At 59.8% G+C, this 27,908-nt stretch overlaps 2 protein-coding genes across 29 annotated transcripts; one reads left to right on the top strand and one right to left on the bottom strand.

Annotated features, from left to right (window-relative positions):
* The first annotated feature begins 6 nt into the window (after positions 1–6).
* IDUA (alpha-L-iduronidase) lies at positions 7–27,863 on the top strand. 24 transcript variants are annotated; one of them, XM_074352320.1, is made up of 15 exons: positions 10–449; positions 1,143–1,283; positions 12,053–12,138; positions 12,283–12,390; positions 12,675–12,770; positions 12,860–13,062; positions 13,221–13,400; positions 13,513–13,729; positions 14,026–14,238; positions 14,309–14,445; positions 14,523–14,648; positions 14,746–14,822; positions 15,220–15,320; positions 15,458–15,601; positions 20,140–22,008. In XM_074352320.1, exons 1-14 carry the CDS (start codon positions 295–297, stop codon positions 15,562–15,564), a joined length of 1,947 nt encoding a protein of 648 aa, XP_074208421.1. In that variant the 5' UTR covers positions 10–294; the 3' UTR covers positions 15,565–15,601; positions 20,140–22,008. The 24 variants fall into 24 exon arrangements, with proteins under 24 accessions (XP_074208571.1, XP_074208554.1, XP_074208481.1 ...); XM_074352315.1 differs by lacking the exon at positions 20,140–22,008 and adding an exon at positions 22,692–23,031 and having other exon boundaries at positions 11–449; XM_074352453.1 differs by lacking the exon at positions 20,140–22,008 and having other exon boundaries at positions 8–449; positions 13,326–13,400; positions 13,627–13,729; positions 15,458–15,718.
* On the bottom strand, positions 990–8,835 carry SLC26A1 (solute carrier family 26 member 1). Of its 5 annotated transcripts, XM_010958859.3 has the most exons (4): positions 5,921–8,835; positions 5,428–5,522; positions 4,338–4,956; positions 990–3,621 (listed from the first exon to the last, which is right to left on the bottom strand). In XM_010958859.3, the coding sequence occupies exons 3-4, from the start codon at positions 4,926–4,928 to the stop codon at positions 2,092–2,094; spliced, it is 2,121 nt and encodes a 706-aa protein (XP_010957161.1). In that variant the 5' UTR covers positions 4,929–4,956; positions 5,428–5,522; positions 5,921–8,835; the 3' UTR covers positions 990–2,091. The 5 variants fall into 5 exon arrangements, with proteins under 5 accessions (XP_010957161.1, XP_045375498.1, XP_010957147.1 ...); XM_045519542.2 differs by having other exon boundaries at positions 5,428–8,835; XM_010958845.3 differs by having other exon boundaries at positions 4,338–5,522.
* Positions 27,864–27,908: the final 45 nt, after the last annotated feature.

Raw genomic sequence — 27,908 nt, 5'->3', positions numbered from 1 at the left:
AGACACCGCGCACAGCCACCACTTTCCGGGGTCCCGCTCCGCCCCACGCCCACCGACCCGGGTCAGCGACCTCACGTCCACTAACCCGCTTCCTCGCCCACCGCCCCGGCCCCTCCCACCTCCCACCGCCGGCCAGACTCCTCCTGGCCCGTTCCTGCCGAGGCCCCTCCCGGCGCCGGCGGTCACGTGGCGTGTAACCCGGAGGCGGAACCGGCCGTGGGGCGCGGACCTCGGCTCCGGGAGCGACAAAGGTCGGGTGGGTCTATAGGGTTGGGGTGCCCTGGCGCCCCTGCCATGCGCCCCCCGCGCCCCCGCGCCGCGCTGCTTCCGCTCCTGGTCGCGCTTCTGGCCGCGTCTCCAGCGGCTGCCGAGGCTCCGCACCTGGTGCGCGTGGACGCGGCCCGAGCGCTACGGCCCCTGCGGCCCTTCTGGAGGAGCACCGGCTTCTGGTGAGCGCTCCGCAAGGGAAAATCGAGGTCCGAGCGGCCCATACCGCACCTATCCCGCTGTGCGCTCTTCCCGGACCACCACCGCGAACCCCGCCCCAGGCCTCTGGGATCCCCGTCGCATCCACCGAATGAGGAGCGCCTACTGCAGATCTCTCCAGACGTGATTGGGGGGTCCTAGCTGTCCGCCGGCTCTGTGCGGTTTTGGGGTGCCACGGAGGTTTCCTAGATGAGTGGCTACCCAGTATGGCGGAGGCCTAGGGCAGGCTCCAGAGTTTGCCTAGTCGACCCCAGGAGTCTGAAGAGCCTGGTGGCCTCCCTGGCCCAGGACACTACTCTGGTGCAGACCAGGAGCCTCCCAAGGGTATCAAGGAGCCTTGATACCCCAGCGGTATCAAGACGTCCTGGCAGTGAGACCTGTCCCCGCTCCCCATGTGTCCTCCATCCCCTCTGTCAGGCTTGGAGCTGAGATTCCCCTGCTGGGACAGTGGGCAGGGTGGGGCCCTGATCTCCATAAACATGAGGTAGGTTTCATAACAATCCTGGCATTAGTGGTCATTTTATTACATCAGGGACAGTAAAACTCACCAGCGGACACTCCCCAGTCCTGGCCCTGGTGGTGTAGGTGTGGCTGTGTGCCAAGGCTGCTCTGTTAACTCGGACTAATGCCCCCACTCCCCCTTGTTTTGTGCCCAGTCCCCCACTGCCGCACAGCCAAGCTGACCAGTATGACCTCAGCTGGGACCAGCAGCTCAACCTGGCCTACGTGGGTGCTGTCCCTCACGGTGGCATCCAGCAGGTTCGGACCCACTGGATGCTGGACCTCGTCACGGCCAGGTGGGTGGCAGGGAGTGGGGGAAGCCTAGGGGCAGCTGGGCAGAGCCCACTTTATGAAGACCAGGACGAAGAGGAGGTGGTGTCCGGGTGTGGAGGATAGTGCAGTTTAGGGCAGTGGTGGGGACATCCTGCTCTGAGAAGCCACCGCCCCACACTTCTCGGCAAAGCATCCCCCGGGGAGGGAGAGTGGAGGGCATCTGGCTGCACAGGGCACTGTGGTGCTGGGCAGCCCCTGGATGGGGCACAGCTGCTTTCCTGCTGGAAGCCACCCTGGCAGCTCAGGCTCAGGTTGGTGTGCAGCTGGACCCCAAAATGGCTAGTGGGCACCCACACTCTGTGCTGTGTTCCAAGGGCCAAGCTGAGGTCATGTTGGTCACATCTGCCTTTGGCCCTGCAAGGGCCAGCCAGGGCTGAGGCATGAGGTATGAGAGACACTTGGGCATGTGTGTTGCGGGGGCTTCAGGGACATAGAGACCCTCATAGAGACCTGGTGGGGTGGGGGCCGGCAGGCCAAGGGACCAGTGTCTTTTCGGCACCTCGGCGGCCATGTGACTGCCTCGGGGTCCTTGTTTAAGACAGGACACTGAATGTCAGATCGGCTCCACAGACCACAGGTGCACAACCCTGGGCCCAGGTGGCACTGTGGCAGCGTGTCTCAAAGGTGCGGTGGTGGGTTCTCAGGCATCTGAGTCCTTGTGGGTGTTCACAGTGCCACCCTCCGTCCCAGTTGGGGTTCCCCAGTTCCCCTAGGGTGGGGACGGCAGTGATCGATGGTACAGGTGGAGGCTGGTGGCAGGCACTGGCTCTCCTAGAGGGAGGAGTCTGTGGCTGCCAGCTCCCTGTGACGGGCTCGGGCCGCCTGCACAGCACCGTACACGCTGGGGAACAGCTGCTCCTCCTCAGCCACGTCCTCCTGGTCCTCCCCGAGGAAGCCGCCCCTCCTCAGGGTGTCCCTTACTGAGGGGCTGCAGCAGGCCAGGAGCAGGGTGATGCCCAAGGCCTCGTAGTCTCGGCGCAGGTCCTGCAGTGTGGCCAGGCCAGCCGCGTCCAGGAACAGCAGCGGGGCACAGTCGATGACCACCACGTGGAAGCCGGTTGCCGAGGGCATCAGCGCGGCCGTGCTGCTCACTGGGCCCAGGTCCCGGCCTTGGATCAGATCTCCTTTGCCAGCCCCCACCCCTGAGCCCCGCTCCTTCCTCCTGGCAGTCACATGCCCCACGTCCAGCCCCGTCAGGCTGTAGAGCGAGCGCAGGAAGAAGTCCTTGTTGGCATAGTAGAGTGGCCCCGAGAAGCGGAACACCTGCACGCCAGGCTCGGGGACCAGGCCCTCAAACTCTGTGCTGTCCTCGTAGAAGCCAGAATCCCCAACTTGGGCGAGCAGGGCGGCACGAGGGCGCTGTGTGCGGCTGGCCAGGCTGAGCAATGAGAGGAGGACGCCAGCCAGGAGCCCGGCCTCGGTGCTGACCAGCACGCAGGTGGCCGCAGTGGCCACCCAGACTAGTGCATCGGCTGGGCTGAGCCGCCACAGCCGTGGGACATCCCTCACCTTGCGCAGGGCCCCCCGCAGGCTGACGACAATGACACAGGCCAGCACGCACCGCTGCAGGTCCCGGAACAGTGGCGCCAGCACCAGCAGCACCAGCAGCACCACGGCAGCGCTGACCACGCTGGACACCTGCGTGCGGCAGCCAGTGGCTGTCTTCACCAGGCTCTTGGACAGGGCAGCACTGGTGGCAAAACAGTGGAAGAAGGCGGGCAGCACGTTGCAGCAGCCCACGGCCAGTAACTCCTGGTTGGCACGCACGGAGTAGCCGTGGCTGCGGGCAAACATCTCTGCCAGTGAGATGGAAAAGGCAGAGCCTATGAGGGCCAGGGACACAGCATCCTGTGCCACCCGCCACATCAGCTCTGGATCTGGCACTCGTGGGGCCACGAAGCCAGTGGGGATGTCACCAGCCACGTTGGAACCGAAGCGCTCATGGAACTGCCCAAAGTGGGACACGAGCGTGGCCACCACGATGACCAGCAGCTCTGCAGGCAGCGGCACCTGCAGGCGGTGCCGGAGGCGGTCCGAGAGCTCCTTAGCCGCCAGCAGCACGGCCAGGCACGTGGCACTGGTGAGCACGTCGCACAGGTTGGCCTGCCCAGCGCTGCGCAGCAGGCTCAGCCACGTGCTCACCACCATGCCTGGGCCCTGGTGCCGTGGGACCCGCACACCCAGCAGGTGCCTGAGCTGGGAGGTCAGGATGGTCACTGAGGCCCCCATGGCGAAGCCATCCAGCAGCGGCTGCGAGAGGTAGGTGGACACGAAGCCTAGCCGGAGGATGCCCATGAGGACCTGTGGACAGAGTGTGGTCGGGGCAGCGGGTCCGCGGCACGGAACCCGATCTCCCTCCTCCTGGCTGCGTATTTCCCAGATGGACTCCATCCACAGCCCCCCTGCATGCGCACGTGCACACACAGGCACTGCAGAGACGGGAGGTGCCCGCCGTGGCTGCAACGCTCCCTTGTGATCCTCACACACTGGGCTCTGGGCGTTGGGAGGCAGCTCCTTTCTCCTGCCCCGTATGCATCACCCCCACCCCCCACCAGGAGACCTGGAGCTGATGGGAGGGACCCAGGGTGGCCCTTGGGAGGGGGTGACATTGCAGTGGACAGCCCTGGTCCAGGAAGGGCTGGGTGCAGGGAAGCCACACGAAGGCTGGCAGTCCCCAGGGTCCCATTTGGGACAGGAAGCCAGGGAGGCTGTGGGGACCGAGTGGCAGGAGTTGGGCACATCTGGGCCTGAGGCCACTCTCTGCTGCTGGCCTCGCAGGCTCCCCGATCCTGGTGACCCTCAGCCCCTGTGGTGCGGTCATGAGCCAGCCTCTGCCTGGGCCCTGTTCTGTCTTCTCCTTGCTGGTTAAGCCACCACCCTGATCTTGTGTTTCCCCCAGGCTTGGCCTTCCAGGTAGGCAACCGGCACCGAGGGGGCTGCTCCGAGGGGCTGAGGTGCCCCATCTGGGTCTGGGCCCGGGCCCAGCTTGGAAGGACCCCGTGCGGCAGTCTCCTCACCTGGTAAATCCCGGCCACCAGTGTGAGGGCGGTGGCAACGCGGATGGCGTAGCAGTCCCTCCCGCAGTCCTGCAACCCGAGCACCAGCGTGGCGGCTGAGGCATTGAGGGCGCTACTGTTGGCCCCAGGCCCCAGGCCGTCCTGGGCAGGGTCGAAGCCGGCCAGCAGGAGCTCGCGGTCCACCACCTGACCCACCATGAGGCAGAGCAGGCTGAAGATGCCCACGGAGACGTGGCGCGAGGTGCCCATGAGGAAGTAGATGAGATTCGCAAAGAAGGACGTGTAGAGGCTGTAGACAGGCGGCAGCCCAGCCAGCAGCGAGTAGGCGATGGCCTGCGGCACCAGGATGATGCCGATGACCAGCCCAGACATGGTGTCACCCGCCAGGTCCTCCCGAAGCCGGTACTGGCGGAGCCAGCGTGTGGCTGGGAACAGGTCCTGCAGCAGCGCCCAGGCCCCCTGCACGCTGCACACACAGCTCCGCCGCAGTCTGGCCTTCAGAGCCTCACCCAGGCCCGGGGGTGCTGGGGGCCGCCGGCGGACCAGCACTGGCCCCCTGGCCTGTGGTGTGCATTCAGGGGACACGTCCATCCTGGGGCACCTGGCCCCCGGGGGAAGCCTGCAATGGGGAAGTGGTGAGACGAGCAAGAGTCGGGGGCATCACAGAGACTCAGATGCACGTGGCTGAACCAGGCTCTGCTGCTCCCTGTCCACCTCTCCGTCCAGGCCCCCACGGGAGGTCTCTCCACTCCCCCATCCAAACTACCGTGGTCCCTTCTGGTGTCTGTCAGCCCTGCACTGGCTCTGGGGCTGGCAGAGGCTCGGAGGAAGAGGCCTGCAGGCGCTGGGACCCTAGCCCGGTCCTCGTGGCCGGAACGTGCTTCGCGGGGGCCATCTGGGAGGGGAGCCAGGGTGAGTGGCGTCCATCGCACATCCAGAGTGTTCTGGAGTTGCAGGTGCCCTTTCCCCAGCGCGTGTTCATGCCACTGGGTTTTGGCTAGTATCTGACCGCGCAGGCGCACCAGGGAACACAGGTGCCAACTGCCACTGCTGTCCGGAGGGCAGCCTGCCACCCAGGGCCCAGCCGTACCTTGCCTCTGGGCTCAGGGAGCACCAGGGTGTCGGCGGCCTTGGTCTGCCCCGTTCACAGCTGTGCTGAGGTCAAGCTGTGCTTGAAATCCCCTCCTGGTGATATGAAGCAGGTTGTCCCTCAAGAGCCTGGTCACTCTGACACGGTGTGCACAGGGCCTGGGTCTCCCCAGGGTGTGGAAAGCTGGTGGTAGGCCTGGCCTGGCGAGAGGCGCAGGCAGGCGGACACGGCTCCTGTGGGCTCAGGCAGCAGGCCCGCCCTCGAGGGGACATTATGGGAGCTGTTTCCTTCCTCTGCAGCCTCATCACACAGGGACCTTAGACACCCTGACACTCACCCAGCCCCTGGCGTCCATGTGCATCGACTGAGGGCTGTTCAGATGCCACCTGCCTTGTGCCTGGCGCCCGTAAAAGAATCCCTGGAACCGGGTGTTTCCACTCCCAGCATCCCGCCCTGGCTCCATACCCTGCAGCAGGTCCCAGGCGACTCTTACCTGAGGGAGACCCTCTCGGGCTCGGCAGATCGCGCGGAGCCAGGCCTTTGTGTCCCCAGAACCCCGTGGCCCCTGTTAAAGGCCAGGAGTGCAGGCGGCGGGTTCTGTCGTGGAGCTGGTCTGTACTGATGGGCGGCTGGTGCTCTGTGCTCGGCCTCTGACTGCTTGGCTGTGCTGGGCTTGCTGTTAAATTATTTACTCCAAAGACTGCTGAGTCACAGGTTTCCTCTAGATGAGCATTACCTGCGCAGCTAATCTGGGGAGGTGTATTGTAATCAGAGGCTCACAAATGGTTACAGTTGTGTGGTCCTTTAATAAGCACCGAGCTTCCCAGGACCGGGGCTCCAGGTGTGGGATGGGGCGGGCTGGGTATTGAGTGGCTAGAGCAGGAACCCGGGATTCTGAGGCCCCTGGGGGAGACAGACTGCTCAGAAGCCTGGCCAGCTGTGGGGAGAGGACAGGCAGTGTGTGACCCCTCAGCTCTGGGGCCAAGTGTCATGGCTCTCAGGTCCCTGGAGTGTCGGAAGGATGGAGGATCTAGGGAGGGGCTGGTCTCCAAGTCCTATTACTGGACATCCTCTCTGTGGCAGGGCGTCCCTGAACCAGCAGGACCCTAGGGGTGTGTGTGTGTGTGTGTCTGTGTGTGTGTGTCTGTGTCTGTGTCTGAGGGCGGGAGGGCTGCCAGGCACCAAGTTACTAGTCAGGTGTGCCCTTCCTGCTATGGGGGCAGGGGCCCAGGTCTGTCTGCCTGGATTCTAGTCTGGTGCTGACCCCCTGTGACTGTGGGCACTGGCCTCGCCACACCTCCATCTTCTCTCGGGTGGGTGGGACCTGCCTCATAGGGCCAAGCATGAAGGTAAACAGTCCCTTTAGAGGACTCCCCCCGTGTCCCACACACGATAAACTAAGAGTGTGTTGCTGTTTTTCAGTTCTCCCATCCTTAAAATGAATAGCAGGTGCCTGAGGAGCAAGGTGGGGAAGGGGGCTGGCCCCCTGGGGCTGCCGCAGCTCTGAGCGTTCTCCATGCAAGAGGGGAGGCCAGAGAGGCCGCAAGGAGTCCCTCTGGTGGGGCTGCTGTCTCCGGAGGCCCTGATGGGGAGAAATCTCCTCCCACACTCAGGGGACTTCCCCTAAGCCTCCCTGAAAGCTCTGTGGCCTGCTGGAGAAGACCAGGAGCCCCACTTGGGGGCAAAGATGGGTGTGGAAGCCCAGGGTGGCAGGGAGGGGAGGGTATCTCCACCCTGTAGTGAGGGCAGGGTAGTCGGGGCCCAGGACCCACAAAGATGCCATCTCCCTCTCCACTCTCCTTGGAGAGTCTGTGTTGGGCCCCAAGAGCTCACCCTGTCCTCCGGAGTCCAAGCCCAACCACCCAGGGCAGAGCCTGGGGCCTCCCTAGTGCCCTCTCCTGCCCCCAAGGTCCTGCCCAGACCCACTCAGCCCTGGGGGGAGATGTCTGCCCAAGGATGTGGTTTACCTGAGCCATGGGCCAGAGGGCAGGCGGGATGCGTCACTGCAGCCCGAGGCAGATAAGGCTCACATCAGGGCTGGAGTGGGGGGCACCACCGAGGGGGGTCATATATGCTTATCTTCTGGCCCAGCTACCGGCAGTGCGGCAGTGAGGGAACTCCCTGGGTGGCCCCTGTGGGCAGAGATAGGGCCTGCCAGGTGGGGCCTCACCACCCTGGGGCGTGGCGTGGAGGGCTCCTGCGTGCATGGAGACACCGTGGTGGGATGTGACGGGGCAGGGTGGGGGGAGGGGCGGCGCCTCCCCATCTCAGGAGGTGGGAACAGGGATTTGGGGTGCTCTCTAGGTTTGGAGCAACTGTGGTGGGATTTTAGGCGGGTGGAGACATTTCAGGGAGGTGCTGTTCTCAGCGCTCACAGCACCTAGGTGCCTGGCCTTGGTTGCCTTGGTGGCAGGGATTCGGCCTTCTGCTGTCCCAGCCCCTGCCTAGTTGGGTGTCTAAAGAAGGTGAAGAAAAACAGTAGAGGTTTGGTGTCCTTTGAGAGATCGGCAGGACCCCGGGATCTAAGCCTCACCCACTGCGTGTCCCTCTGTTTCTCTGTGCTTTGAGGTCTGGGTCTTCATCCTGTGGCCTGGCCAGGCACACAGGTGAGTGTCTTGGGTCCTGGGGCCTTGCTGGCCAAGACCCAGTCTTCCCTTCACCCCAGTAGGCCCCCTGAACCGCAGACTTCTCTACCTCAGGCAGGGCCAGCAGGACCCTGGTGTGCAGAGTGATCTGCATGGGGCACCAGGTCTCCAGTGCCTTCTGCCTGCTGGAGCCACCCTGGGCTTGCCTCCGGCTGACTCCTGTGCCACATGGTTATTTCCTTAAATATTGGTCTTTAAATCACTGTTTTAAGTTGTTGAGGACACTTATTTGGAAAGGAAACAGTGTATCCCTACCACAAGTGAAAGGCTGGGCAGACAGCTGTTCTCACCTCCAGGGCCCTGAGAACTGGACTCCAGCGCTCCCACTTCCAGAAGAGAGGACTCGCCTCTCCTGCCAGCTGGAGGGCACCGTCCCACCCTAAAACCCAGATCAAGGCTAGAGGTTCTCCCCAGTGGCTGGTCTGTGTCCCACAGCCGCACGCCGCCTGCATCTCCCCGTCTGAGCACTCTCGGCCCTTCCTCACGCATTTACCTACCCCCGCGTGAGATCCCAGCTCCGCGCCCCATCTCCCCGTCAGTACTGTCAGTACTCGCTGCCCAGGTTCCCACCCCGCGCATTTCCACACATACTCTCGCCCTGCGTTCCCCTCACCACCCAGCACGCACGGCCGGGGACCCCGTCCCGCGCCCTGCGCCCCCTCCTGATTGCTGACCCAGTGGAGCATGCGCTGCCTCGTCCCCACCCCGCATGTGCCCCCCCCCACAACGCTGGAGCACGCAAGGCCCGGGGCCCTGCCCCCGCGCCCCCCCCCCCCAGCTCTCACCGGGCTGCTGCGTCCTCGCTGCGCACGCGCTCAGGGCCAGGGATGGGGGTGGGGGGATTCCTGGTGCAGCCTGGCGCACCTTGAATGAGGCCCTTGTGTAGCCGCTGTGGCTCAGCCCACGTGCAGGGCCAGGAGCTGGTAGCGACCTGCCTGTGCCTCGTGCCCAGGTTCCGCCCCTTGCAGGGCAGCAGGATGACGAGGCTCTCGGGCTGGATGGTGGCCCGATCTGCGTCTGCGACCTAGGCTTCTCTGCAAGGGGAGTGCCGGGGTGGGCTGCGCTCTACACCTTATGGCTCAGCCTCCTCCCTCGCTTTGATCTCTCAAATTCCCCTCCTAACGGGGGCTGAGACCAGTGGAGGCCTAGGCACTGACAGTGGGGCCCAAGGACTGTTCCCCAGGGTTCCTTGGCCTGGAATCACCCCAGGGTTGGGTCTTCTGGTCCCGAGGGGCAGGTGTACTGGCTGGCCTCCAGGGCATCCTGGGGTGCTGAGGCTGGACGGGTCAGGAGTAGCAGGCTGGGGATGGCTCTGCGGCTGGGGCTTCTCTCGTGGCGCCCTGCTGGCCCAGGGCACTGAGCTTGGGAACAGCATTTACCCGAGGCCAGGTCCACTTCTGCCCCGAGTCGTCCTAGCGCTGCCGGGATCTGTGGAGAAATCCTGGAACCCGTGCCTGTGCCTCCACTTTACATGTGGCGCCCGTCGCCCATGCCTACGCCCCTACCCCCCACCTGTGGGACTTTGGAACCCATCTGATGCTGCGCATTTAATTTTTACCCAAGTGTTTGTTCTCTTTCTTTGCTACCGGTTGTGACCTTTGGAGTGGGGGAGGGGCCGGTCCCCGCTGCGCACGTGCTGTGGGGCTGGGCCCCAGAGGCGGGAAGAGGCAGCTGGCACAGCCTGTCCTGCGAGCGCAAGCAGGGTGTGCGGCCAGGCAGGAGCCAGAGGTACCAGGAGGTGCGTGGTGGCGGGACCTGGGCCCAGGCTCGGCCTTGACCTTGTGCAAAGTGAGGAGTGGGGGAGAGGAGACGCGCAAGGGAGGTGTTGACTTGTCCAGATCCTCGCTGTGTTGGGAGGACAGCGCTGGGCTGGCCAGCTTGGCGTGGGATGGGGAGGCTCACAGACCAAGAGCAGTTCCGGGCGGGATTCCACCGACATCCCTCCTCGCCCCACCCCCGCCGCCGCGGACGCGGCACAAACCCGGCAGCCACGAGAGGGCGCAGTTGCACTCCCGGTGAGACGTTTCCGCCCCCCTCCCTCAGGTCTGTTGATGCGCCAGGCTTGTCCTCACTGGAAGCCCTCAGACCCCCTACCAGCCCACCTGCCTGTGCTCCTCACCAGCCAAGACCCGCAGCCTGAGCTCACCGCTGGCTGCTGCATCGCCCTCAGCTCCAGGCGGGGTGCTCTGCTCGTCCCGCTCCCTGGCCTAGGCCTGACCACCGAGCACCAGCTTCCTGGCCCAGCCCCCAACACCAGGTCCACCTCTGGGTGTCCACTTCCACAGGGCAGATCCGAGCCCTGTCTGACTCCCAGCTTATCCCTGCCTGCTTCTGCCAACTGCATCCCACATCCAGTTGCTTGAGCAAGTCCCAGGGGTTGGGCTGAACTCCCTTTTCCAGCTCACCTCCAGTCCATCAGCAGCCACTGTCCCCTCTACCTCCGAAATCCAGCTGCTCCTGCACCCTCTGGACACCACCCAGTCCAGGCACCACTCCTCTCCCTGAAGGACTTTCTCCCAGCTCCCACTCTCGCTCCAATTGGCCGAGGAAGGGATCCTTTCAAAACATCATGGCAAAGGCGAAACTATGGAAGTGGGGAGGGTATAGCTCAAGCAGTAGAGCGCATGCTTAGCATGTGTGAGGTCCTGGGTTCAATCCCCGGTACCTCCTCTAAAAATCAGCAAATAAACTTAATTACCTCTCCCCGCCAAAGAAAAATGCAAGGCTATGGAGACAGTAAAAAGATTAGGGGTTGGAGGGCAGGGAGAACAGGTGGTGCACAGAGGGTTTCCAGGGCTGGGAAACCACTGTGTGATAGTGCAGTGGTAGACACACTCAGAGAGTGCACTTCTCCCATGATCCCTAATGTAAACCATGGATCTGGGGGGATTGTGATGTGTCAGTGTAGGATTGTCAGTCATAACAAATATTCTGACATGTTGGTCATGGGGGAGGCTGTGCCTGTGGGGCGGGGCAGGGGTAAATGGGAAATCTCTGTACTTTCATCTCCATTTTGCTCTAAAAAAAATTGTCTTAAACACACAGGCATACACACAATGTCACAGCACTGCTCTGCTTGGATTCCTGAAAGGACTCCCTTATTTAACCCTGAGTCAGGGTCCCATCCTCACCATGGTCACAATTCCTTGTAAGACCTCATTGCTCAGAACTCACACCCTTATTCTGCCCCTGGCCCACTAGCTGCCTTTCTGCTGCTTGACCACCAAGAGTTCATTTCTACCTCAGGGCCTTTGCACATGCCTTCCATCTGTTCCCCAAGGCATTCTCATTGCTGGCTGGATCCATCACTTGGTAGGTCTTAGATGTCACCTCGCAGAGGCCCTCCCTGCCTGACCCTTTGCTCTGTGTCACATCCCCTTCAAGTCACGTCTGATGTGCTCCTGAAGGTTTGAGTAGTTACCCAACAATGCCTGTACCCTTTCGGACTATAAGCCCCATGGGAATTGACCCAAGTCTGGGAAAAGTGTGGGGTGGGGGGAGAGGGGACGGGAGGCTGCGCTTCCTTTTCTCCTGCCTGTCCCTATTGCCTCTCAAAGTGTGGGAGCCGAGGCAGGAGTCCTGTTGAGCCAAGTCTGGGGCCCTAACCACCAGGAGGGGCAGGGCAGCAGGATATGGTAACTGCCAGGTCCCTCCAGGCTCTAATCCCACAGCCTCCCACTTCACTGCACCCCACCACCCACTCCATCCTCTTGTACCTGCCCCATCCCACTCCTGAGCCCCAGGCTGTTCTGAGTCCCTGAAGGCTTGGAGTGGGATTCCAATACAGGCACACTAGTTCATACTAGGCTGTGAGTGTCTAATCAGCTGATGTCATTCATGTTTTCCAAGGAGAGGGGCCCACTGAATTGGGAGCCTAGTCCTGCGTGGCACCTTGCAGGCTCCCTACCTGCTTGAATGTGGCCATAGTTCCAGACCCGAGCCCACCTTTCCCAACCCTGATATTAAGTGTCCTTCTACAGGCGGTCAGCTGGGCATGGCCTGAGCTACAACTTCACTCACCTGGACCGGTACCTGGACCTTCTCAGGGAGAATCAGCTCCTCCCGGGTAAGCAGCCAGCATCACCTTTGTACAACTGGCCCAATCCCCTCCCCTTCGCCTGGCCCTTCCCGGTCCTCCTGGTTGCCCACTCAGGGTCAGCTTCAGTGCTGGCCTGCTGAGCAATGGGACAGCCTCCCTCATGTGCTGCAGGCTTTGAGCTGATGGGCAGCCCCTCCGGACACTTCATTGACTTTGAGGACAAGCAGCAGGTGTTTGAGTGGAAGAACCTGGTCTCCCTCCTGGCCAGGAGATACATCGGTGGGCAGGGTGCATGCCCTGGGGGGACAGGGTGGGCACTTCTGGGCAGGCTCTCCCCCCGCACCACCCAGGCCACCTTGCTGGAATTCTCTGTCATGAAGCCACTGAGCCAGGACCTTCTGATGGTGGAGGGAGGCCAGGCAGGGTAGGGGTGAGCTCCTAGGGAATCAGACATCCCCATCGCATCTATACCCCAGACCGTGGGTGCCCCTCCCTGGGGGTCCGGGCGGACTATAGCCCTGCCCCAGGGGAGGCCCTCATGTCACAGGAGGGACACTCTGCAGCTAGGTATGGACTCAAGCATGTTTCCAAGTGGAATTTTGAGACATGGAATGAGCCGGACCACCACGACTTTGACAACGTCTCCATGACTTTGCAAGGTAGGGGGGCCTCCTGAGTCTTGCAGATCTGAGAGGGGTGGCAGCAGCCTCTAGTGCGGGGATGTGGACCCTGTGTCCCTCTTGTCCAGGCTTCTTGAACTACTACGATGCCTGCTCTGAGGGTCTGCGTGCTGCCAGCCCGGCTCTGCGCCTGGGTGGCCCTGGGGACTCCTTCCACCCACCACCGGGCTCCCCACTGTGCTGGGGCCTCCTGGGACACTGTCACAATGGCACAAACTTCTTCACCGGGGAGGTGGGCGTGCGGCTGGACTACATCTCCCTCCACAAGAAGGTACCTGGGGGACCCCACCATTCTGCACACCTGGACCCCAAACCAGTGCCTGGCGGGCTCCCGTGGGTGGGACTGCCCCAGGATCCCCACTGCTGCCTGCAGCCCTGCTGCCTGCTGGCGGTGGTCACGGGGGCTTCTCAGTCAGGGCCACTGCACAGGGCGCAGGCAGCTCCATCCGCATCCTGGAGCAGGAGGTGGCAGTCGTGGGGCAGATACAGCGGCTCTTCCCCAAGTTCACTGACACCCCCATTTACAATGATGAGGCGGACCCACTGGTGGGCTGGTCCCTGCCGCAGCCCTGGAGGGCCGACGTGACCTACGCTGCCATGGTCGTGAAGGTGGGCCCGGCCCCAGGACGCCCCCAGGAGCAGCCTTCCTCCTGGATGGGGTGGGGGTGGGGTGGGCGGGTGGCCGTGTTGGCCGCGGTCCCAGCTGCCCCTCGGCTCGCAGGTCATCGCACAGCACCAGAACCTGCTGGTGGCCAACACCAGCTCCGCCGTGCGCTACGCGCTCCTGAGCAATGACAACGCCTTCCTGAGTTACCACCCGCACCCCTTCTCACAGCGCACGCTCACCGCACGCTTCCAGGTCAACAACACGCGCCCACCGCACGTGCAGCTGCTGCGCAAGCCAGTGCTCACAGCCATGGCACTGCTGGCCCTGCTTGGTGAGCTGCGTGCTGGGTCCCACGTCGCTGCCTGCCAGGGAGGGCCGAGCCGAGGTCTCAGCTGGACAGGGATGCCGTTCTAGGCCAGGAGGAGCTTGTGCAGAGGCCCAGGGGTGGATGTGTCCTGCTGGGGACCGGGGCGCATGTTTCTTGTCCTCCCCTCTCCCAGCTCAGTGGGTCTCAGAGGTGGCGGTGTGGCCGGGGGCCTCCAGTGGAGGAGGGGCAAATGGTGGGAAGCCAGGCCTAGGGAGGGCAGAGGGGTGACGACTCTGCGTGGTGACCCCCTTGGCCTGCAGACGGCGAGCAGCTCTGGGCCGAGGTGTCTCAGGCCGGGATGGTGCTGGACAGCAACCACACGGTGGGCGTCCTGGCCAGCACTCACCGCCCAACTGGCCCCGCTGACACCTGGCGTGCCACGGTATTGGTCTATGCGAGCAATGACACCCATGCCCACCCCAACCGCAGCGTCACCTTGACGCTGCGCCTGCACGGGGTGCCCCCCGGCCCAGGTGAGCAGGGAGCCCGAGTAGCTCCAGCAGGGGGTGGGGCAGGGCCTGGAGGGGCAAGGCATGGCCCCAGCATCTGGCTCTGCAGGGCTCGTCTTTGTAACATTCTACATGGACAACTGGTCCTGCAGCCCCCACCGCGAGTGGCAGCGCCTCGGCAGGCCGGTCTTCCCCTCTGTGGAGCAGTTCCAGCGCATGCGCGCGGCTGAGGTCTGCGGGGAGGGTGGGGTGGAGGGCAGAGAGGCTCCAGAGGTCTGAGGGCCCTGAGCACCTGACCCTGTCCACAGGACCCGGTGGCCGTGACGCCGCGCCCCTTCCCCACCAGTGGCCAGCTGACCCTGAGTCCCGAGCTTCCCCTGCCCTCACTCCTGCTGGTGCACGTGTGTGCGCGCCCTCAGGAGCCCCCAGGCCAGGCAAGTGGTAGCTCCGTGTCCCCCGCTCAGGTGTCCCCCTGCTCAGGCCCGCACCCCCGGCCCCCCACCCCCGAGTCATGGTGCCTCACTCCTCCAGGTGACTCGGCTCCGTGCTCTGCCCTTGACCCGTGGGCAGCTGCTTTTGGTCTGGTCGGATGTGCGTGTGGGCTCCAAGTGCGTGAGTGCAGTCCTACCCCTACACCCCCTAAATCCGTTCCTTTCTACCTGTGTCCTTGGCCCCCAAATCCTCCAGGCTGTAGTGCCCATGTGGCCACTTGGCTGTGGCCCTCCAACCGTCCCCCAGGCTGGGCGCCTCTGACCCCTCTACACCCACCCCGCTGTGGGCACAGAGGCCCACGACTCTCAGCTGTCTGATGTAGGGTGACATTTGCAGGGGGCACTGGGGCTCCAGCCCCATCTTCTCAGCCAGTGTGGCCCTGTGTCACTGCAGAAAGAGTGTCCCTGCCCCGGGGAGGGTTCAGGAAGGGGGCTGGAGGGAGTAGGGCCCTGGGTCTGCTCTGCCTGTCAGTCCACCTGGACCCCAGCCCTGGTCCTGACTGACCTTCCCCAGGTGCCTGTGGACCTATGAGATCCAGTTCTCCCCGGATGGTGGGGCCTACGCGCCCATCAGCAGGAAGCCTTCGACCTTTAACCTCTTCGTGTTCAGCCCAGGTGTGCCTGCCGCCTCAGCACAGGGCCTGGTGGGGTGGAGTCCAGGGCCTTTCAAAGCCTGGAGCTGGGGGCCTTTAGGACTTCGGGGGATCGGGGGGCTCACACTCAAGACCACATGTGTACCTTTGTGTCCCCAGACGGGGCTGTCGTCTCTGGCTCCTACCGGGTTCGTGCGGTGGACTACTGGGCCCGGCCAGGCCCCTTCTCGAGTTCTGTGCAGTATCTGGAGGTCCCGGCACCCTGAGGGCCACTGCTGCCCGGCGATGAGCCTGTGCTGACCGGTGAGCTGGGGCGGCCAGGGGCCCTGCTGGGCTGGACCACCATCAGCCTGTCCGACAGTCACCCCCTCTGTTTGCCCCTCCTGCCCCTCACTCAACCTCTTAAAGTGCCTTTCCACACACAGTCTCCGGGAAAGCCTTTGTCAGGGGCGCTAGGCAGATGTGGGGCCTGTTGGTCAGAGCCCCCTCCCCACCTGTGGGAGCTGGGATGGGGTGCAGGTTGAGGTAGACAGGTGTGAGCTACGGGAGGGGCGAGGTGTGGACTGCATTGGAGTTAGGGTCTCTGGTGTCACCTCCGGGAGCAGCAGGCCCCACTCCCGTCTCCTGCAGGGTGGGGGCTAAGGGTGCCCTGCGAGTGGAGTGAGCCTGGGACAGAGCCCAGAGGGTTATCCACTCCCTGAGGCCCAGCCAGGCTGTCCCCTACCCCTTGCCAGGCTGCCTGGCCCAGGCTGTGTCCAGCAGAAGAAATGGCCAGCAGTGTCCACTCTTGGTCATCCTGGCTCCTTGTCTGGGCCCAGAAGGAAAGAGATGGCGTATTCATGACCTGGGGACTGTTTATAGAGATGTGGGCAGGGGGCAGGGAAGCCACAGGGGGTGGTGCCGAGCCTCAGGGCCCCTCCCCACAGCCACCCCTGCCCCAGGGCAGGTGGAGAGACGGAGGAAGGAGGGGAGAAGCTGCCCAGCAAAGACCCTCAGGCCAGGGATGCACCAGCCTGGGGCACTGCCAGCAGAAGTGGGGCCCCGACCCCACACTCCTCTCTCCACTGCCCACCCCAAGCTGCCTGGGCACAAGGGTGGTGGGGCCGTGGGCCTGGAAGGCCCAGTCACCCCTCTGGCTCCCCTGAAACCTACCACCCCCCCATCCATGTGGAAACTCAGGGCACACCAGTTCCCACCAGCAGTCTCGTCTTGGGCAAGAGATGTTTGGCCACATTTCTGCATGAACCGCAGAGCCAGTCCCTGGTCTGGGGACTTCAGGGCTTGGTGACTGGGGGACCCCGACCGTCTTGCTGGGGCCCCGTTGTGACCATACAAGGGGCACTAGGGGTGCCTGGTGGGCATTGTTCCTGGGCATTGTCTTCCTGCCTCATCACCATGTGCTGTCTGAGCCTGGCCCCCGTGACAGAGCATGGTGGGCTGGCGGCCCGAGCAGCGGTCACTCCTCTCCTCCCAGACCTGGAGACCGGAGTCTGAGGTCAGGGTGCCCGGGGGGGCTGGTTCCTCCTGAGACCTCTCTCCTTGGCTTGCACAAGGCTGCCTTCTCCCATGTTGTTATGTGGCTGTCCCTCTGTGTGTGTCTGTGTCCTAATCTCTTCTTACAAGGCCACCAGCCAGGTGAGAGTAGGGCCCACCCACATGACCTCATTGCAATCACCTCTTTAGAGGCCCATCTCCAAATACAACCACATTCTGAGGTCCTGGGGGTTAGAACTCAGTGTATGAATTTTGGGGGACACAGTTCTGCCCGTAACAAGCCTCGACCTCCTTTCCCCGTGGTGATGGGGCTCCATCACCCCAGCGGTCAAGCATTCTCTTCTCCAGCCACTGGCTCAGTGGCCTGAGGACCGGTGATGGTCAGAGCCTTCTCAGCTTCTAGCTTCCTTGGAGGGGGACTGGGTTCCCTGGCTCCTTCCTTGGACGCAGGACCTACAAGTCCACAGAGCAGAGATCCCACGGAGCAGTGGGGTGTGCAGTAGGGGAGGCTCTGTGCAAAGCAGTACCACAGGGTCAAAGCTTGCCAGTCAGCTTCCCGGCAGGAGCCTGCTGCTGTCTGCCCTGGTGGTAAGATAGGCCCCTCCTTTAGAGGCTACTGCGGCCCTGAGGCAGTTGGGGCGGGTGGGGGACTAGGCACTGGCACCCATGTCGTGGCCAGGACAGAAAAGCCACATCTGTCTCCGGGGTAAGTCACCATCTCCGCTCTGATTGTGGCTCACGTGTTGTCCGGCAGCTACCAGGTTGCTGGCATGTCCCCACCCTCTGACCTTGCTTTGATCTTTGCTGGTTTGGGGTCATTGGGCTTGGAGCCGGGCTGAGAGTTCAGGGAGCCACGGAACCGACCCCCACACAGCCTCTGACCCTGCTGCCACGGCCACTTTGCACCTGGGCCCATGGAGTGGTCCTTGGGCTGGCAGAAAGAGGCTGACGTCGCCATGTCTTGTTTACAAGAGCCGCTGATGTGGGGGACGCTTCCCGGACCAGTGTGGCCTTTCTGCAGGACACAGCACCCTCGCCGTCCCTCTCCTTAGACCTCTCTGTCCTCGAGCTTTCCGTCTTGGTCTTTCTGAGTCTGGCCCCAGTGGCCAGCCTCTTGGGTGCTGCCTGTTGTAAGCCAAGCTTGAGCCAGATGTGCACCTTGGTGCCGCCCTCTGGGAGTGAGCGGGAAGTGCCTCGGGGGGCCCCGGGTGCGGGCCGAGGGAGAGGCGGTGGTCCGGGGGGAGCCAGCGCCTCCCGGGCGGGCACCAGCCGCCCTCCAGACGCGCCTGGGCCTGGGCTCCAGTATCTACGCCTCAGGACAGAGTGCTCTGCGCGCCGGCTCGGCCCGGTGGTGGGGCGGGAGCTGCCCCAGGGCGCAGATGCCAGCCCGGAGCTGCTTTTCCAGGGAATTTTGAGAGGAGGAAGTGGCCTTGCTCCAGGCTGCCCAGACTGACCCCCGGGGCAGGTGGCCTGCACCGCGCCTGGACAGTGTTGCCTGCAGCCCAGGAAATGGGTCAGAACAGCAGGTGCAGACATGGCACATGCTGCCCCCACACCCAGAGTCCCGTGAGCCCTGGGCCCCTTAGGAGCAGCTGGTGCAGTGTGACCGGCCCCACTTCACGGGGACCATCCCCCGAGCCCAGACTCTCAGACCCGAGGCTTCCCTGGAGGCTCCTGAACTTCCGTGGGTTTATCCCCCCCCCCAACTCAGCAAGCACCGTCTTACTGAGGCATCTGGTGTGCTGGTCACCTCTCGGCCCCCTGTCTGATCAGCAGTGTCACCAAGGAAACCGGGACCCTGGGCCATATGAAGACAGTCGGAAAGCTGTTGCCTTGAGGTGACTGCAGAGGTGCGCCGCTGTCCCTATCCCGTGAGGGAGCCTGCTGGTCGTCCCTGACAGGGAGAGAAAGCATTTGCCGGGTCAGCTGCGTGTCAGGCCCCCAGGCTGTGTGACTGTCCCCAGCGACAACACCACATCCAGACCTCAGCTCACTGGTGTTGCCACAGGTTACGCTGTGATCATGGCACTCTACACCCATCTGGCAGGTGATTTGGAGAAGAGAGAAGGGACACCCTCCTCATGTTCCCCAGGTTTCTGACTCTCTGCAGCTTTCCCAGAAACGTGGTGATGTTTTTGGTTTAGCAGGGAGGGCAGGCCTGGGGGCTTCCAGGACAGCCCTCCCTGCGCAGGTCGAGGGTCCAGCGTGGGGTGGCCGCTGCAGCCCTCTCTACCATCTGGGGACACACAAACTGCAGGCAGGGCCTGCAGGACCCGTGCGCTCACAGACTGAGGTCAGGGCCCTGTTTGCCCAGCAGCGGAGGTGTTCAGGTGAGCGGGAACTGGCGTCATCCATAAGCCACAGGAGCCTAGCGGGCCTCTCCACGCGACAGTCACTTGCAGACCCCGCAGGTACCCCTTACATTCCTGGGGACACATGTGACTGTTTAGGTGGTTCTTTTTCAGGGGGGTCTGGCCTCCCCTCCATTAAGGGCTCTTGTGAGCCACTTAGTTCTAGGAACTGGGCACAAGGTCCTGGCCTCGCAGTGACAAGTGTGTCAGAGCTGCCAGCAGGCCTCCGATTTTCTGGCTGCTTGTGCTTCTAGCCTCCAGAAGCCGCCCGGAGCCGGCCCTCTCGTGCCTGCCGAGGGCCCGTGCTTCAAAGGCTCGTGTGTGCTTCACCTGGGGTCTTGTTAAACATGGTCTGACTGGGACTGGGCCTGAGACTGCCTGCAACTCTGGTTGCTGCTGGTCCCAGGAGCACGCGTGGGGCTCAGCAGTCCCCAGGGCGTGTGGGGAAGTGGCCACAGGCCAGCCTCCCAACCATCGACTCCACTGCCAGGGGCTCGGGCCAGTGCAGTAGGCCTGGTTCTGAGCAGCCGCGTCCATCCCACCTCCCTTGTGTGCGGTGATGGGTTCACTGCCACCATACTTCCCGGGATCCTGCCAGTGTGACCAGCGAGGCTGAGGGCTCCCTCCTCCTGCAACGCTGGCCATCAGGCTGTGTGGGCAGCCGGGATGGGGACAGGCTTTACATGGGGGGGAGGGGTCCCCAGTGAGGGGACCTGGCAGTGTTGGGGCCCTGCCCCTCTGTCCCTGTTTCCTTTCCTTGAAAATTGCTATAACGTGATTTTCCAGCCACTGAGATTAAAGCCTATGATACCAAATAAAAAACAAATAAAATCTTAAAAAAAATTGCTGCTCCTGACCAAACAGAGGCCTCATCAGTGTCCAGCCTTCTGTCGGGCAGTGGCTCATAGAACTGGCCCTGTGGCCACAGGAGAAGAGCCGCGGGGCCCCTGACACCCCTGTGCCCCCAGCTCTCAGTTCTGCCTCTTCCGTTTCAAGGGAGGAGAGATGCCCAGACTTTATCAGCACTGCAGTCGCCATGGCAACCAGCCCTTTCCTTCCACCCACACCAGCCCAGCTCACAGCCACTGAGGAACTTGAGTAGCCTTGGTACCGTTGCCCACCTGCAAGGCCAGCCCCCAGCGCCTCACATCTGTGGGTCACCTGTTGCCGGAACCCCATGTGGAGGCTCTGTGTCCTGGGGCCGCCCCCAGTCCCACTGGTCTGGGCCCCAGCGGGAGGACACGCATGCCTGTGGAAGAGCTTCCGGGCCCAGGTTGAGGAGGCCGGTCAGGAGCAGAAACCCCCAGGGGAACCCCTGTGGGGGAGGGCAGAGGGCGGGCATTACCCCTCCCATCGTGAAGGAGGAAGAGAGGGCTGCCCCGCCCTGTGCAAGCCCAGGTGACAGGTGAAGGCAGAGGTGCCAGATGCCACCACACGCCTGGGCGTGACCCGGGCCCCAGAACAGGGAGGGGGAGGCAGGAGGCCCACTAAGAGGGGTGCAGAGGAACCAGGCCCTTTGTGGGGCCCAGGGCACGAGGGGCTGCACAGGAGGAGAGCTGTCCTGAGCCTGGTGCCCCTACCTGCTGCCCAGAGGTGGCACTGCGGACCTTGGGTGGTAGGGGATGTGGATGGAGTCCAGCCCTGGGCATGATGGAGCCTCATGACTCACAACCTCAACAGGTGGAGAGCCCTGGATGCAGCTGCTGGGGTTCATATGGTCCCCATTACCACGGGGCACCACGTGGTCACAGACCTGCTGCCTCCTGGCGTGCAGCCTGAGCACCCTGACACCCAGTCAGAAGTGCCCCTCAGCCTCCTGGTCCCAGGGTCCCCCCAGGACAGGGGCTGCTGTAGGGTGCTCTGAGAGGCCCCTCCTCACCGAGGCTGAGGTGGCCCGACGAGGCCAAAGCCCCACTGCCCACCTTCCACGCCCAGCAGAACCCCTCCTGGGGCTCCCGCGCTGCTCGTGGACTGGCTATGCCTCCAGGTGAGGGAGGCCTGTGGGTGCCAGTGCTAACCCAGCTCCCCTCTACCACTGCCCTAGAAGGTACCAGAGAGAACCTGGGTGGAGCACCGCTGGCGGAGGATGGGCGCAGGCTGGTCCCCAGCGGGGAGGCCTGTCCCCTCAGCGGACCTGGTCAGGGTGGCCCAGTATGGCAGTGTCAGTGTCCTGTTCTGGCTTTGGGCTGGGATCCATTTGGGGATCCAGGGGTGCACATCTGCAAGGCTTGGGGGCCCAACCTCAGCAGGAGTGCTGTTCAGCCCCAGAACTTCGGGGCCCACTTGGACGGCTGTCCTGCCCAGTGGCCCCATCCAGGCACTCCAGCCACATCCTGTGACAGCCCTGCATGAAACAGGACTGGCCTCACATCCATGCCCCAAGAGCCCCTGTGGGGACAGGTAACCCTCTGAGCAGAGCTCTGGGTCAAAGCGTAGACCAGGGGCTGCCTTGCCGAGCTCACCCCTTTGTGAGTGGGCACGAGGTCTCCCCTCCATGGTGTCTATGCTGAGAGTCACCAGTGGTGCCCCGTGTCCCCAAGGAAAGGACAAACAGTGGTGCCAATGCAGGTTCGAGGGTGGAGGCAGGCCCGGGTCAGGACACAGGAAAAGCTCCAATGAGTCGTCAAGTTGAAATAGCTCACAGGAGAGAAGGTGAAACCAAAAGGAGGTCTTCGGTGCGCTGCAAAGTCTGACAGCAGCAGCTGCTGCCGGGAGTCTGTCACCTCAGTGGCCTCCCCGGCCCCTCCACGGAGGCCTCTCGTCTATCTTCTTAGCACTTTTTGCTTTGTCTTTAAGAAAAATATATAATAACACCTTTACTGAAGTATAATTGACACAATAAACTGCACTCTTTAAAGCATATGATTTAATAAGTTTTGACAAGTTCATGTCCATGAAACCAAACACAACATAGATAGCGAGCATTTCCAACCCCCAGAAGCTGAGCCGGGCCCCAGCCCAGGCAGCCCCAGGCCTGCCTCCTGGCACTGCAGGCTGACCGGCTCTTCCTAGGGTGCTGTGCAGGTGCCACCACACAGCGTCCTCCCACCAGCACAGTCACCAGGGACAACTGTCCTTGTTGAGTGTGGGCCCTTCGCGCGTTTTTACTGCTGACTGTGTCCCGTCCGTGGACCCCAACAGTCCATCTGCCTGGTCGCCTCTTGCCGGACATCTGGGTAGGTCCCGGTTTGGGGCATCTGAGAACAGAGCTTTGTGAAGACATGCACCTCCTCTTCTGTTGGGTAAACACCTGCACGTGGAGCGCAAGTCCCCGAGGCTGGGTCAGAGGCGCACTTCGCGCTCTAGCGCCTTGCTGAACTGTCTTTCGGAACGGCTGCGTGGGCTCCGGGCCGAGGGCGTGCTCGTGCGCGCTGCCTCCCAGGACGGACCCTCGTGCAGTGGTCTGGGTTCTTGCTGCCCTGCCAAGTGCACCGACACTACTCCTTTTGCTGCCTTTTTTTTCTTGTAGATTCCATAGAGTGTCTCAGAGCTGATCAGGTCATTTACAAGTCATACCATTTTACTTATTTTTTTCCAATCTGAACCAGCTTGAACCTCCAGCACAATGTTGACCAACTGCAGAGGCAGCAACCCCCGGGTCTGCTTCTGGTGAAGGGGAAGCCTGATTCTTCAACAATGAAGTGTGATGTTGGTGGTAACGTTTCTGCAGACGCCTCTTGCTGGGTTGAGGAAGTCCTTGCCTACGCCAGCTTGCTCAGGTGTTTCTGTTTTTGTTTTTTTTAAATCGGGGATGGGTGTTGGAATCTGTCCAACTGTTCAGCTTTTTCTGAATCTGTTGAGATAATCATGTGCTTTTCTGTGTGGATATGGTCAGCTACGTTGATTTTTAAATATTAAACCAAATTTGCATCCTTGGGATAAACTCCACTTGATCATGATGTATTAGCCTTTCTTTATATTGTTGAATTTGTGAACCAAAGTTTAAAATGTTTTGCATCTGTGTTCACGACAGACACTTTTCTGGAGGTTTCTGTCCTTGTCGTTTTGAGTTTGGCGTCAGAGTAACGCGGGCTTCATGGGATGGGCTGGAAGGTGCTCCCTTCTCTTCACTTTTCTGGTAGTGTTCCTGTAGAGTGGGTGTCATTTGCTCCTGAAATGTTTTGTAGAATTTCTCAGTGAAGCCATCTGGGCCTGGTGTTTTCTTTGTGGGAAGGTTTTTAACTAAAAATTCAGATTATTTAATAAATATAGTCAGGTTTTCCATTTCTTCTAGAGTGAGCTGTGGTAGTTCTTGATTTTCAATGAATTTGTCTATTTCTTCTAAGGTGTCAAAAGTATTGGCATAATTCTTTTAATGTATGGATTACTAATATTGCCTCTCTCAGTCCTAATATTGATAATTTGTCTCTTTTCTCTTTTCTTTCCCCCAGATCCATGTGTAAGGGATTTATCAATGTGATTGATCTCGAAGAGCCAGCTTCTGATTTCCTGGTTTCCTCTGTCCGATCTTGTTCTGTTTTGCTGTTTTCTAGCTCGTTGATTTCTAACGTGACCTTTGCTGTTTGGCTCCTTCTGCTTACTCTGGGTTTTGTCTCTGCTCAGGTTCTCTAGTCTCTTTGGAAGGAAACCGAGTCCTGTCTTCTCAGCTCAGCAGTTAGCACTGTGAGTTTCCAGGCACTGCTTTAACTCCATCCCACAGTTTTCCATATGTTGTCTTTTCCATTCAGTTCAAAATAATTTTTGATTTTCCTTTTGGTTTCTTCTTCAATGCATTGGAAATTAACGAATAGGTTATTGGTTTGCAAATATTTGAGGAGTTTCCAGATATCTTTGGTTAGTGACTTCTAATATAATTCCAATGTGGTCAGACAACATTCTTTGTATGATTTGAATTATTTTAAATATATTGCCACTTGTGGCTCAGAAAATGTTTGCCTGTTCTATAAATATCCATTAGGCCCATTTAGCTGATAGTGTTGTTCAAGTTTTCTGTATTCCTGATGAGTCTCTGTCTACCTATTGAATCAAGAGTTGGGAGAGGAGTGTTGAAATCTCTGAGTACGATTGTGGATTTTCTCGTTTCTCCCTGGTCAGTTCCTGCTTCATGGATTCCTGTCTGCTGTTGTCAGGTGCATGTACATTTTGGGTTGTTTCATTTTTTCATGATTTCAGAACAGTTCGTTATGAAAAGACCGTGTTTATCTCTGATCACATTCTTGCTCTGAAATCGACTGTCTGATGTTAGCGCCGCCACTGCAGAGTTCTGATTAGTGCTCGCCAATTTTTCTTTTTCTACTCTTTAACTTTTAACCTGTTTGTATCTATATTTGAAGTCTTTGTAGATGGCTTATAGTTGAATCTTGCTTTTTTTTTTTTTTAACCCTGTCAGGTAACCTCTCTGCCTTTCAATTGGGATGCTTGGATCATTTACATTTAGTGTGATTATTGATATGATTGGGTTTAAATCTACCTTCTTGCTATTTATCTTGTATTTGTCTCATCTGTTTTCTCCCTTTTTTTCTGTTTTCTTTTGGATTATTATTATTTTTAAAATTACTCCCTCTGTCTCTTCTATTACATTCTTAGTTGTTATTCTTTGCTAGTTTATTTTAGTGGTTGTGTTAGGATTTATGCCATCCATTTTCACTTGTCAATGTCTGCTGGTGAGTGAGATCATACCAGCTCACATGTAGTCGGAGGACCTTACAAACCCATTTCTCATCTTCTCCCAGCCTTTGTGCTCCTGTGATCATACATGTTCATTTTTCATATGCTGTCAATCACACAATACACCGCTGTTCTTTCTGCTTTAAGCAGATGAGTATATTTTAAAGAGACTTAAATCATAAGAAAAGCATTCCCTGCAGTTTCCCTGTCTGGGACCCTTCTTGTCTCTGGGTGGCATCTGGCTTTCCTCTGGCCCCACCTTCCTCTGCTTGGATGACGTCCTTTAACATTTCTTGTGGTGTAGATCTGCTGGTGATGAATTCTTCCAGTTTCTTCTGTTTGAAAAATTCCTTGTTTCACCTTTGGTTTCAAAAGACACTGTTGCTCGTAGAGAATGCAGGTTGATGGGCTCCCTTTTCCTTGAATTTTAAAGATATTGCTCTACTGTCTTCTTGCGTGCATTGTTTTCATCCAAGACATCAACAAAACATCCTTTGTTTGTTTGTTTGTTTCTGTATAAAAATGTGGCTTTTTCTCTGGGAGCATCTCAGTTACTCTCTCTATAGCTGGCCCTCAGCGCCCCGAGAAGGGCTACGGCTGGCCCTCAGCGCCCCGAGGAGGGTTACGGCTGGCCCTCAGCACCCCAAGGAGGGTTATAGCTGGCTCTCAGTGCTCTGAGACTCTGAGAAGGACGCTCCTCAGGAAGTTTTCTTCCTGATTCTTGTGGTTACATTTTCTTGAGCTTTTGGAAACTGTGAGTTTATGTCTTTTATCACATTTTGAAAAATTGTGGCCACTTTTTCTTAAAATATTTTCTTTTCCACCCTGTCTTCTTTCCCGTGGGGCTCCAGTTCCACGTGCATTTCACTACCTGATGTTGTCCTAGGACTCACTCATGGTTTGTTCATTTTTTCAGTCTTTTTTCTCTTTGTTTCCTTGGACAGTTCCTCTTGCTCGGTCTTCAAGATCAGTCTTTTCTTTCCCAGTGTTCTATTGACCCTAGTGTCTTTATCTCAGACATTGTAATTCTCATCCCTGCACGTTCAGTTGGAGGTTTTAAAAAGTCTTCCCTGTCTCTCCTTAATATGCTCAGTCTTTGCTCTGACACCTTGGACAAACAGAAGACAGTAAATGTGTTGGTGTTCTCATCTGCTAATCTCATCATTTTCATCATTTCTGGGTTCTCCCTGACTGTTTTCCCCTCTGTACTGGTTTTAATTTCCTGCTTCTCTTCATGCCTGGGGATTTTTGGTTGGATGTCAGACATTGTGTGTTCTGCCTTACTGGGTGCTGGATAGTTTTGTGTTCCTATAAATAGTCTTGCGTTTGTTTCTGGGATGCAGTTAAGTGACTTGCAAACAGTATGGTCCTTTAGGTCTTGTTTTTAAGCTTTGCTGAGCCGGACAAGAAATGCATTGAGTCTAGAGTTGATTTTTCCCTTCTACTGAGGCAAGACCCTTCTTTGTACTCTAATCAATGCCCCTTGAATGACTAGGTTCTCAATACTGACTGTTGGATGCAGACATCTTTCCTGCCCTGTGGACTCCCATCCTTCTGGGTGGTTCTTCCCCATCCTTGGGTGGTTCCTTTTCACTCTTGGACTGATCTGTAGTCAGCTGAAGCCTTGAGGATGAGGGACCCTCTGCTGGTCTCTGGGGCTCCTTCTCCACACAGCTCTTTCCTCTCCAGGACTCTGCCCTATGAACCCTGGCTACCTTCCCCTGCCAGGACTCCCCCTCCCTCTGGACTCTGCCTGGGTCCCCACTCCCGGCACTGCACCCTGGAAGGCAGGGAGTGGGGACAAGCATAAGGCCCCCTTCATTTGTTTCCTGTCCCACAAGGACCACTGTCTCCTGTTGCATGATGTCCAGTCTTGGGTGCTGTTTTTCATATAGTTTATCTCTGATTTTTTTATACATGTGGAGAGCATGTAAACTGGTGCCTGCCACTTCATCTGGAGCTGGGGCTTCAGTTCCCTGCCAGCACTTCTCATCGTCAGACATGTTCCTCTCAGTCCCTACACCTGCCACCAAGATGCCCTCTCTGTGAGGGCTGGGGACATGCTTTCCTTGTGGAACCTCACAGGTCCAGCCTCTTGAAGAGCCTGGCACAGAGCCAGGGTCAGCGTGTCATGGTTGAACGATGACCACGTGGAGGGCAGATGAATACCTCTTCTCGGGCTCATTGTGCAGCCCAGGTGGGAGACAGAGACTCTGGAATCCCCGCAGGGGTTCTGTGAGATCAGGTTGCAGATGGGGACCGAGACCAGGAGGTCAGCTAATGGCCCAAGTCTCAGTTTTAAAAGGGCAGTATTTGAACCAGTTCCTATTCCTGGAGCATTGTCATGAAGGGGAAGGGGGAGCCTGCTGGTTGGAGAGCTTCATGGAGGAAGCAGCCTTGGAGGTGTGGGAGGCTGGCAAGGCTCTGGGAAAAGAGCCGGCCACCCTCAGGGACCGCCATGCCCCGCGCCTCCGCCAGGGGGCAGCGAGTCCCCGCATAGGGAGGTGGGCCCCGCCCAGGACGCGTCCTTTCCTGCTCACACACCTAAGGTGTGGGCCATGCCCCCTCGCCCACCTGCCTGGACTGCCACTGCCACCTGGGGCCGCTCACCTGGCCATGGCCCCTCCCCACCACTCACCGTATCCCCCACCCGGGCACTGGACTGCCTTGCTCTAGCTCGCTTCCTGCCTCTGACAACCCCCACCCCCACCCCTCCTTGCTTCAGAGCCAGCTTTTCACACACCTGCCACTGGCAGCCTAACTCACCTGTCCGAGCTCTTCACGCTATGGTGGTTTCTCCCACAAACCTGCCTGCAAAGTCCCAGGCAGCCTTCGTACTAGCCCTGGACCTCTCTACCCATTCTGTCCTGAAGCGCGTGTCTGTGACCCCCAGCGCTGGCTGCACCGGCCGCAGATGGGCTCAGGAACCGGCTCTCCTGGCTTCCTCGCCCGCGGAGCCTGACTGCAAGCACAGGAGGCTGCTCAGGTCTGCCTCTGGGCCTTCACCCAGAAGTAGGCAGGACAGAGATGGGCCCACCACCATCCACCCACCAGGTGCCCACACCGGCCCAGACACAGGATTTGGAAACATGCCTTCTCACTGGCTTGGGAAGGGTAAGCAGCTGGGGCTTCGATGG

Source organism: Camelus bactrianus, chromosome 2 (assembly GCF_048773025.1).
Source record: "Camelus bactrianus isolate YW-2024 breed Bactrian camel chromosome 2, ASM4877302v1, whole genome shotgun sequence".
NCBI classification, from domain to species: domain Eukaryota; kingdom Metazoa; phylum Chordata; class Mammalia; order Artiodactyla; family Camelidae; genus Camelus; species Camelus bactrianus.
The sequence above is the reverse complement of the archived record's forward strand: the minus strand, read 5'-3'. Positions and strand labels throughout refer to the sequence as shown.